The 12,377-nt window shown below is 39.1% G+C and overlaps 1 protein-coding gene across 2 annotated transcripts in view; it reads right to left on the bottom strand.

Annotated features, from left to right (window-relative positions):
• The window catches only part of SLIT3 (slit guidance ligand 3), a 585,281-nt gene that overhangs the window by 227,796 nt on the left and 345,108 nt on the right, over positions 1-12,377 (bottom strand). For both annotated transcript variants that reach the window (XM_048487936.1, XM_048487937.1), the window contains 2 exons: positions 9,168-9,239; positions 320-483 (listed from right to left, as the gene is read on the bottom strand). In XM_048487936.1, the coding sequence (XP_048343893.1) occupies positions 320-483; positions 9,168-9,239 (236 nt within the window). The remainder of the gene's footprint in view (positions 1-319; positions 484-9,167; positions 9,240-12,377) is intronic.

Raw genomic sequence — 12,377 nt, 5'->3', positions numbered from 1 at the left:
CTCAGAAGGTTTCCCCCTGAGATATGGCATCATATTATTTGTTAATTACTCTTTCACGTTAATATGATCTGAGACTCCAATTGAAAAAAGACAATTTAAGTATAGAATCGTTAACACAGCCCAGCAGTTCAGAAAAGACTCTGAAAAATCATAGTAATTTAAAATATTATTACACTGTTTAGCTGGGTCATGACTGAATTGGAACCGGCTAGGACTGACATTTAAATAGGGCCAATGTTAAAACCATTTATTCAGTTTTTTATGTGAACATCAGTATAGAATGACAGAACAAAATAAAACAACAAATCTATGATATTACCTGTGCAGACATAGTCTTTTTTCTGAACATCAGCAACATTAAATCCCCTCAGGTGAACAGGTGCCATGCAGAATGTGAACTGTCCAACTGATCGCCTCTGACGCAGCCAATCAGAAAGCCAAGCCAGATGGCAGTCACAATACAAGTAATTGGAATGAAGCCGTCTGCAATGCACAGAAAGAAATTCGTATCAGAGTTGCAATCTTTCCAAATGGGAACTTAATGAAACAATCTAGTTAATCATTAATCAAATGTAGCATCCTATAATATACCTTGATTTTGATGGACCTATTGCATTACAGTGATTGTCATACAGCAGGGTACAGAACTACAACTAGACTTCATGGTAAATACAGATGTAAATAAAAATGTGGTCACTTGGCAGGAGATTTAACATAAAAGCAACCTCAGGATTCACAAGGTATTATGGTGAACAGGAACAATTCAGAAACTTTTCCAAACCCTCCTTTTATTACTGAATATATTTTTACCCCATCTTTCCTCCATGGTTCTCTCCTTTTCCTAGATTTTATCCTCAAAACAACCCTTTTGAAATTCTGAGGATAGGCTGAGAGAAATGACTGGCTAAAGATCACCCAGTAAGTTTCATGGTGAGAGAAAATTTTAATCTCAGACTCCCAGTACTAGTCTACTGCTACAACCATTACACTAGTCTGACTTGGGAACACTAATTTCTCCTTCCTCATTTCCTTCCTTTAACTTATTTCCCCACTGCTCTCAGAGTTCTGTCTTCCTGGAGCATGTTCTGCCCTTATCACATCATTTAAAATTTATTTTATTTTAAGTTATTTTGCAAAGTAATTTATTTTTACATACTTTATTTTTATTTTTATCCTTCTTCACTCCCTAATTGGGATCCAAATAGGTCTCAAGCCTGTAGAGACTCCTAGCTTATCCATGGATGGTTCTGCTATTTCATCTGTTCTTGCTCCCAACTTAATATTTTTTGTGTAATATTTATGTAAAAACAAAATTGCCAGAAAGAACAAATTAACTATCAAATATTTCTTTTGCTCTCTCTGAGTCATGACAGGCTGACATTACAGCAAAGCTCAAATGACAACACTGTCATTTCTTTTCGTCAGGGCTGGACAAAGTATTCATTTCTTACAGACTAACAATACATATTACATTGACAAATATAAAATGCCGTAAAACATGGTCTAGTCCATCTCTGAAATAAATTAACAGTATGAGAGATCCTTATGTTAGATTGTCACAGCTGAGCTCAGTATTGGCGCCTGAACTGACACTCCCCAGATTTGTATGTCTGGTAAGGCATTTTGATGGGAAATTTCCAGAATTCATTTAGTGGCTTTGTCTAGTGAAGCTTAAATCTCCTGACCTGCAGGGCAAACTATTAAAAAGTCATATTTATTTATCAAAGACAGAGCAATGTTTTGTTTTAGTAGTGTAAGAAAACAGAGTGGTCCATTTGGGTAATGTCATTTGTATGGAACAGTAATATTTTAAAAGTGTGTAATTAGTCAAGAGCTAATTTTAGTTGCTAAATTATCTGGCTTTTAATAAGCACATTTGCATATGACAAAATAATAAAATAGGTCCCTTCTGCAAGATATTGAAAGAAAGCCAACTTCTTTGACTCTGAAATAACTTACTGTACAATTTCATCAGTAGTAACACGCTGGAATAGTGTCAAAATGATTTTACAGGTAGCTAATTCAAATTATACCAATATTGGTGAAGATCCTGGCTTATAGGCTTTGTTACAATCTCCAAAAAACTTAGTGACACTTAAATTATTATTTTATTTTATACAATTTCTATCTTGCCTGCTCAGGGAAGATTACAGAAATCAGCTTTACATAAGTCACTAAAATCCTATAAATATAAAACTCATCAATTACAATACAACACAGAAAAAACTAGATCTAGGGCACTGTTTATAATATTCCTCCCAATTAAGATTACATTCCTCCGAATTAAAATTTGCAAGATACTGATTAATTAATTTCATGTATATATATATTTTCGTGTGTGTGTATATATATGTATTACTTATACATAAACTTAGAATAGCTTTCATAGTCATCCACTTCTTCCTAACTTTTCCAACAGCCATGTTAATGGGTCATTACACTTTAAAACCTGTTGCCCAATGCCAGCAGCCAATGGAGGTGCCTCCTCCTCCACTATTTTTTGTCCTGCCCTCTTCAGGATTCTAGAGCTAAATTACTTGAAACAATTACTTGGAGCCTTGACCCAGGTAAAGAAGCAGAGAAAATAAATTTTCCTCTAGCTGCTGTAGACCGCCCATGTCACTCATATGGTTGCATTGTTTGCAGTTGCTGCTATGAAAATTCATGCTTAAGGCTTAATTTGTTACAGTCTGGTTTGTGGTTTCAAGCCAGGCTATCTTTTTGCTTCTTATTCATTTTCATGTAATCTGTTTTTTACTGTTGTTCTCTCATTAGTCCTTATATTTTATGTACTTTTGATTTAACTTAAGATTATAATGGCTTTGGCCACATGCAAAAAAAATGTACAGTGTAATCCAAAACAGTTTTACCCCTAAGTCTATTGATATTTTAGAAGCATGTAACTCAGCTTAGAATGGCCCTGTAAGTATATTCATATTGCACATGGAGCTAAAGAAACCAGAGCCAATTTTTTATCAAAATTATTATGTTATATGAGCACTCATGGGAAAATTTTTTTTTCTAACAAGCTATCATACCCTATTGCTGTGATTTTACTGCGGAAACAATCATATCCTTAAGGAATTACATAGTGACTCACTTTGTTTGACTTTGTGCAGCATTTACATGTTTCCTTTATGAGAAAATGATAATTTAAATCCTGCACAAAAGGGACTTCTATGCTTCCTTCTCTGTCTCCCCCACACTTAAGATAAACCTTAGGATTTGACCTATAAATATATTATTTGTGCTCAAATTCTGTGGCACATAGTATGCATTTAGGAATTTTCCCTTGAGACAAGCCCACTGAAAATAAGTTGTCAAGTTTCAGCCATGTAGTAGGTATTGATGAAAAATGAATGAGCACAGTAGGGGAGCTTGACTACAAGAAGATGCATGAATTGTTGCAGGTCCTTTTTGGCTATCTTTCTTCTAGACAGCAGAACAGACAACTATGGGTATTTGCTCATTCATGAGTGCATGAGAATCAACAACAAGAAAATGAAACGAACAATGGCAAACAATATTTTGTGGGAATATAGCTGTCTCATCAAAAGAGAAGCAGATCAATGGCAACTAATTCTTTTCAATTCCAATCAAGGTCAAATAGAATAATTAAAAGAGAAACACAACTGAAAAGGAGACCGTGAGAAACACAACTGAAAAGGAGACTAATAGATTATTGATACCAAAAATATTATTAAGAGTCACACCATTTCTTTTTTAAGTATATATTACACTATGCAAGCATACATTAAATTATGTTTCACACTCTGATCTATATAATACCATAGTGTTTTTTTAAACATATGCAAAGTTTGCAACTGACAATCTGGTAGAAGCACAAAAGACAGATTGCATGTGAGAACAGAATTTATTCTACAGTAACAAGATGTAAGCCAAAAGACATTGGGTGCACACATGATCCATTCAAGACCATGATCCATTCCGCAGTCACAGGTAGAGCAGGATTTTGCTCCATACCTACAGGGGCTGTGGCAGCACACCCTTCCCTATCTGGGTAATATGCCGACCAGGCTGACAACTGAAGGATTGCAATGTTTCCATGAATGAGACCGAGCCGCAAATGACGCAGCCTCGGCAGTAGACCAGAGGAGATGTCAGCTCTCTTATTTGGGGTCAATCATTTTGTACTTTTCCGACCTGGAGGAGGACTCTGAGGAGCACTCCAACTCCAAAGGAGGGTCCTGCCATACTGACTCCAGAGCTGACTTCAAAAGATGTTTGTCTTTTGAGGCACACCAAGGTTATGTCGACCAGCTTGTATACATGGCAAAGGCACTTAATGTCAACTATGTCCACAAAGGATCACAAGCAATGGACCTGGTCTTGGACATTGTCAAGGTGGTAGACACCTCGCAAGTAAAGCTTCCTCCAGTGGAAGGTACAATTAAGATTGCAGAGGGCATCTGAGAGAAACTGGCCTCGGGGTCCATGTCCACCCTCAAAATAGAAAACTTGTATAAGATTCATGCCCCAGATGCTGGCTACTTTCACCATCATCCCCAAATCCCTGGTTGATAAGGTGGTCCTGGCAAAATCTAAAGCCAGTGGTAGATCCCATAGATATAGAGGGAAGGAAGTGGGATGCCCTGGGGCATGCCATTTATTTGGTGACAGCCATGGACCTTAGGGTATCCAGCTATCTGGCTATAATGGAGTGCTACCAGTATTACCTGTGGCAACAACTAGAGTGCATACTAGCTTACCTCCAAGGGGAGTCACTTGAGCACAGGTGCCTTCTACAGGCGGAAGGCCTCAAACTGGCCAAGACCATATAATGCAGGGAGTCAAGCATGTAGTAGATGGTTCCACAAGGAACATGGCTTCCAGTATCACTATGCACCACTACACTTGGCTGCGCTTCTTTTCTCTGTCCAAAATATACACTCTCAGGTACAAGACGTCACCTTTGATAAAAAAAGATTTTTTCCACAAGACCACAGACAATGTGCTCCATGAGCTCAGAAAAGATAGGCAGACAGCCAAGGCCTTGAGGTCTCACAGACCAGCCAGTCAGGTGCCTCCTCTCACAATGGGTAAGCAGTGCTGTAGGGGGGGAAATGGCACCTGCCCCTACCCCCACTTACCTTAGTACACTAGATGTCCTAGTAATTAATGAGTTTGCTGCTAAAATTTTGCTGCTACCTTAGAAAAAGCAGCCTGGTGGGAACCAAACTTCCCAGGAGACCTTGCGAGCCCAAACTCCTGTGGGGCTCGCAAGGTCTCCTGGGAATTGATGCTCCCTGCAGGGTGTTTTATCTAAGGTAGCAGCAAACTCTTAGCAGCAAACTCAAACTAAGGTAAGTGGGGGGACGATGCGGGGGGAAGGGGGAGAGGCATGGGTGCGATTTTCTCCCCCGCTCCATTGCAACTCTGCCTATGTGGGTAAGGCACCAATTCTAAATACTGCCCCAAGTATAAATATGGATCTTATTCCCAATATGGATACTCTTATCAGGAACAGCAGTTTTGGGCAGGATCACCCCAATTCAATAGGCTCAAATACCAGCCTAGGGGCAAGAGTAAGAAGGGCAATAATTCCCCTGAGAGGTCTGCTTTGATGGGCAAGAAATGACTAGCAGGAGTCCCTCAGTGTGTACACCAGTTACAATTTGGCAATCATTTATTACAATTTTTATCACAACTGGTTGTTGATGTGCATTGTTTGGGTCTTGTCTGTAAAAAAATTCTGTCTGTTCCCACTTTATCATGATGGGTGACATCTACCATTTGATTGGCTTACAACAAGGCTGAGGTTCCTTGCCCAACTTCCATTAGGGCACATTCTATGGCTTTTGGGAATAGAGTGCACCCTTATGACACATGCAGAGCAGCTATGTGGTCTACTCCTTTGACTTTCATTAAGCATTACACAGGCATTACACATTTCATTAAGCATTACACTACATTGCAATCTGTGGCTCAGTAAACAGCCACACCCACCTCCGCAGTATCTATGCTTGCTATTCTCCCATGTGGGGCTGTACAGAGGCCGCAACGATGAAAAACAGTGTGGCTTACCATAACTGTTGTTCATCTAGTGGTCCTTTGTACAGACACAAGTTCCTCCCACCTTCCCACCTGTGAGATGTCATCTAGTTTGGGTGTTGACTCCTTGCGGAGGCAAAGAAAGATCTGGAGGGAGTGTGCCCCTCCTCCCTGATCACATGACCTGGGTGGGGAAAGTGGCTAGTCCAGGCATGTGGTTGGGGGAGGGAACGTGTGTTCAGCTAAAGCTCTTAATTTGCTATCAAAATGCTCCACAGTTGGCCCTGCGCATATGCATTCCCACACGTATCTGTGCAGAGGACCACTAGATGAACAATAGTTAAAGAAAGCAACACTGGTTTTCTTAATCATATGGGGAGGTAACAGCTGTATTTCATGTTGGTATTCAGGGCATTTTTAAAAATGTATTTACATTAACAATCTTTTGCACAAACCAGATTGCACAAACAATCTTTTGCACAAACATTGGAGTGATGGCAAGAATCCTGGGAAGATAAAATGTTATTTTTAGAGTACTTATGTACATAATGATTATCACCACTAATGTATTGATCAATCGTCATAATTTAAATTGATTAAAATATGCATATATTTTCATTTGCATAAAATCACAATTTCTGATAAAAAGAGTATTTAAATGTTTTGAATGGGATTACTTAATCTCATGTCTCTCTCCACAGTGTAGATCAGGTGCATTTAATGTTTGCAGAAAGGTACTGTTTAGTGTCTTTTTTTTCTTTAGCAGCTAGTATTCAGAGGTTTACTGCCCTTGGATGAGGAGGCTATTGATGAACAAAAGAACTTTTCCAATACTCAATTTGATTGGTAATTAAACCCTAATTTAAGGGAAGAACTGGAAATGTAACTTATAATTTTTAATGCTTATTTTACATTTATTCATCTCATGGCCCTTAAGTCTGTTACAAACCTGGTGAGAAACATGCAGAACGATCTAAGATTTTTATATTAGGGCTCAGCCCTTTTTCTACCTTGGGGTCAGGACTACTTACAAGCCAACTTGAAACTATTTTAGCAGTACACATACACTGAAACATGCTGCTTAAAATTGATGGGAGTTTATTTATAGTACACAACAGGGGACTGAATACAAATTCTACTTTTTAAAGGTGTCCCTTTAGTTACATCCTAAATTAAATTTTCAGACAATCCTTTGGGGTTAGCATTTAAGTTTTATAAAATGTAACTCGCAAAATTCAATATAAAAGCTTTTCTTCAAATTCCATTTATGACTTCCTTCCCCCTTTTCTCCTTTAATTACAGCAAAGGGGAATTAGTCAATATAGGTCTCCAGGGAGCTACATACAAAGCCATCTTTGAAATTAAACTAAAGAGAAAATGGCAGCAGACATTGTGGTCTGGTTATCACAGAGACTGATCGATTTGAAATAAGCAACAGACAACTCCAAGGTATTAGAAGGAAAACACTAAGCAATTCCTATCAAAATATAAATTTCCTTCAATTAATTAATGTGATCACTGTTCTTTACAGGAGGGAAAACACACAGCTATAAAACCATAGTAATCCAGGTAGTTATCTGGTCTGTCAGGATGACCAAATAAAAGTCAGTTTGCCTGTATATTACAATTATATATTAAGAAGATTAGACCTACAAATTATGGGGGGGAAGTCAACGTAAGGAATTGTAGTCTGGCAGGAACTTGACAATATGGCTGTTCTTCCTCCAGTCCAAGCAAGGTTGCAAAACAAGGACAACTGTCTACATTTAGTAAGGGCCTTTTTAAGTTTCTCAGGGAGCTGAGGCTGCATATTCATTTGAAGGCTTGACTTCCTTTTTACATAATACTAGCTATTTCTACAATACTTTTCCGTTAAATCCTTGCCTTTCTTTTGGCAATTTCAAACCATTATGTAAACAGAATGCTACCTATTAATAAGGTAGAAAAACAAATTTGCCAGGCCTCCTGCAGCATGAGTGGAAAAATAAACATAAAAATCATCATTGAACTGAAGACACAACTTTATTTCAGGGCAAAATCCAGATATGACACCAACCCTCTCTAGGAAACAGTGGAAAGTCTATGGTTTATCATAGAATTTCCTGCAGTTCCTAGTGGTATGACATTACTCTGTAATTGATGTCACTACCTATGTTCCTTCCCAGGCCATGTCTAACAACCCTAGGCAATGTTCACAAAACATGGCAGTTTACACTGTTATACTATCAGTCCTCTTCAAAAAGTGAACTTTATCCCAGCTCCCAGCTCACTGTTCTAAGAACCAGGCCCAGGCTGAATATGAGGTATGCGCAGCCCTCCGTTTCTTGTGTTTGGCACCAGTGGCAGTGTTGACAGCTTAGTAGTTTTCCAAAATATATTAGGTTTTGTATGTGGTTATTAAGGTAACTTCTGGTCCAAAGGCTAGTCGGAAATGTGTGTTTTTCCCCTTCCTGCTACTGTACAGTGAGATTATTTCATTTCAGGGGGATTTCTGAACTAGTTGAAAGCTGGAGGGGGAAACCTTGTTCCAAGGTTAAACTTGCCGACAGAAGCAGTTGATACCTGATAAGAACCCAAATGATTTCAGAACTGATTGTGGAATGATATGTTTGATTCTCTGATGGGCCACTTGTCTTCCAACCAAACATAGGAAGATATGAGAGAACACCAATGACTATTTTTGTTGCTGAGGTGTGAAAGCAGCTGAGGGACTCTATGGCATTATACTCCATTTAAGTCCCTCCTCACCCAAATCCCACCCTCCCCAGGCTCCACCACCCAAAATCTCCAGGAATTTATCTAACCTAGAGCTGGCAACCATAGTTGTGGCAAGGATACAATGAGAAGAACAGAATTACATGTGAATTAGCCCAAAGATAATTAATTATGCATGGAGCTAGACTCCTCTTGCAATCAGACATGCTGAGCGATGTGGACCTAGCTACATGCACTGCAGCAGTCCCTGGTGCTCTTCATCCCCAACATCCCACTTTTAATGGAGGCTTTCCCCTATCCCACATAATCAAGTTGAAGAGAAACAATACTATGGTACCCTACTGAAATTATCTAAACTTGCTAGATAGCAATGAGTTAAAATACTAGAGCACGTTATCTTTTGATTCAAGCTGTTAAGAATTTCAGAATGGAGTACTTACAGGGTCCTGATCTTTGGCATATGATTGAAGCTGGTCAGAGGGATGCGAGTAATGTTGTTGTTGTTCAGAGTACTATTAAAAAAAAACAGGAACAGAAACACAGATTGAAATTTCTATTACTTGACAGGGATATTTACAGAATCACACTGTGACTGACTAAATGGACCACAAATTATCAGAATGAAGTTTATAGACATGAATATTATAAATATCAAGAAACTGAACACAGAAAAAGCAAAAATAATTGTTTTACTTGTTTTCTTTACATAAATTTCTATGGATATTGTTAAAATGCACAGCTATGAGGCACAACTTAATATATAGTATGCATAGGGTAGTAAGCTCTGGATTGGGAAATATCTGGAGATTTTGTGGTGAAGTCTGAGGAAGGGCAGGGTTTGGGAGGGGAGGGACTTCAATGGCTAATAATGCCATAGAGTCCACCTTTTAAAGAGGCCATTTCCTACAGGGGAACTGATCTCTGTTGTCCGGTGATGAGTTGTAAAAGCGAGAGATCTCCAGCTACCACTGGGAGACTGGCAACCCTAAGTGTGCACAGTGCATCAAATAAATTCAGCCACTGCCACTTAACTAATGAAAATACATGCATGTTTTTACCAGACCCTTTGTCCTTAAGACAGCATTGCGGGGGGGGGGGGGACAGCCCCAAGGGCTTTTTCAGCTTGGAAAAACAGTGCAGGGTTGGGGGAAGTCTGTAACTCATTTCCTCCCAGTCTCAATTTGAATTAGGTCTTGAGGTGCTTGGGTTATTAATAGCCAAATTGAGGGGGGTGGGGCTGAAGTGACATCTAGAGGGTGTATGGGGCCATGCTAGCAGATTTGCCGTCCCTGACCACAAACTCCGGAGGGGCAAATCCTCCAGCAGGCGGCTACTATGGTCCTTCAAGTCACCTGGTCATAGTGCTGAGCAACACATTTGTGCTCCTGCGCCACTCCCCCTACTGGCATAGCAGGGGCATTTTGAAGGTGTGGCCAGGAGTGGAGCCGACATTAGTCAGCTTCCACTTTGGCATTGCCTCCAGTTCGTGTAGTCCAATGGAGGGCTTTCTGGTGGCAGGGAGGTTTCATTTTATTTTTTGCCTCCCTGTGCCACTGAAAAGCCCTCTGAAGGCTGTGGCACTCTCCCCACTCACCCAGGTCTTGGGATTGGACTGCCTGTTTCCTGCAGCTGCCATGAGGCCACAGGGAAAGCAAGTGAGGTTGTGGGAAGCCCAATCCATCTAGTGGCCAAGTAGATCACCTAATTCGGTCCTTAGAAGTAACTTTTTGGGCAATAATGAAAAAGGAATGCTCCAAAATTTTCTGTAAGCTTGCACTATTTGCAGAAGCTTGACTCCAACCCAATATATCCAGGAAATGACAATTTGAAGAATACTCACAGAACTGAACAAAACCAAAGGAAGTGTTTATACATATAACTCAGTTGACTATGAAGATAAGGACTTCTTTCCAATGAGTTGCTGCATTATTTGAAAGATTACTTTTTGCGTCACTATTTTTATACATGAAATTCAGCACACACAGTACTTAGAGTTGCCAACCACCAGGTGGGGTTTGGAGATATCCTGGAATTACAACTGACTGAAGATAGAGATCAGTTGCCCTAAAAAAAATGGCTGCTTTGGAGGTTGGGCTCTAAGAAATATCCTACTGAAATCAATCATCGCCCCAAACACCATCATCCGCAGCTTCTTCTCCCTTATATCCAGGAATTACTCAACCCAGAGCTAGCAACTTAACATGCTACATGACAGTAGAATTCACTGTTGATTTTAAAAGATTTAAAGAATTATATGGTGTTAAGAACATTAATTCCTGAATATGGATTCCTTTTCACTGTGGCTGTGAAATTCTAATAATCTCCAAATTATGTTGTTAAAATGCAAAGGATTCACCCAACCATATAAACTCTGATCACAATAGTTTTGCCTCTAGAAGCAAACCTAGAAGTCTATGTATTTCCACACATCCTTAAATCATTAAGTACTGTAATTTCTCTTCAGAAATGCCTCAGTGTATTAAAACACTTCGCTGTCACTTCCAAGTTTTTGATAGTGGCATACATTTCTCTGAGGAGTCACAATAAAAGTTAGCAGTTAACAGTTATTTCATTTTAATACTGTTTTCTGTCCCCCAGGTAGGGGCTTTTTTTTGGCCAATCTATATATGGCAGTTGATCATTTGGGTTCTCAGCAAATATTTACTACAATGCAAGAATAGATTTTTTTTCCAGCTATGCCACCCCCTCCACAAAAAGTGGGGATTGGCTTGCATTCGCATACAAGTTACATTTATGTCCAGTATTTTTTTAAAAAATGTGTAAAACATTGTTGAGATGTTGTATTCAGGGTTGCCTTCCTTTTGAGTAAATACAGTACCTTAAAAGAAGAACATGCACATTTGATTTGTAAATACAGGATATATTACAGTATTAAATGAGAAAAGAATAATGAACAACGATATGCTGCATACTTGCTAAGCAGTGTATATAAAGATGTACATGAACATGGTCTTTGAAAAACCCTTCCCTTTTACCTGGTGCCTACTTGACTTTCTTTCAGACACCAGGCCAAAAACCTCAAATGACTCAGGCTTTTTAAAGGGGGGAGGGGGTATTTTATCAGCTTTTTCTGCCCTGTGGATGATTTTTTTCTGTGCTTATGTCTGATGGCTTGCTTTTAATTGCTTGTTTTTAATACTGACATGATTTAATTTGCCTTACTCAAGACCCTAGAAAAGGCAGAACAGCAATATCTTGAACAAATGAATGCATGGATAATGGTTATCTCTCCGTCCCTGTCAGAATCAGCAGGTTGATTAAAATATTTCCTTCATAGTGAATTTTATCTTCAATATACTATTGCTAATTTTGAAAGCCAAAAGCTGTAATTTGTCACATTATACTTATTCCACTCTCTTTCTCAGGAGCTCTATCCTCCCCTACATTTTATCCTCACAATAAAACTGTGAGGTAGGGTAGACTGACAAAGGTTGTACCAAGGTCATACACTAAGCTTCATAGTAGAGAGGGATTTGAAAACAGGTCCTGAGTCCAATATTCCACTCACTATACTTCACTAATCCTAAACAGACATCATGAATGCCACTGAAACTGCAAACTGTCTATACATGAAGCAGATCGAAAGGGGGAAAATGGCAGACTGGGCCATGCCAATTCAAACTATAGAT

The sequence above is a fragment of the Sphaerodactylus townsendi genome, linkage group LG03 (assembly GCF_021028975.2).
Source record: "Sphaerodactylus townsendi isolate TG3544 linkage group LG03, MPM_Stown_v2.3, whole genome shotgun sequence".
NCBI lineage: Eukaryota > Metazoa > Chordata > Lepidosauria > Squamata > Sphaerodactylidae > Sphaerodactylus > Sphaerodactylus townsendi.
The sequence above is the reverse complement of the archived record's forward strand: the minus strand, read 5'-3'. Positions and strand labels throughout refer to the sequence as shown.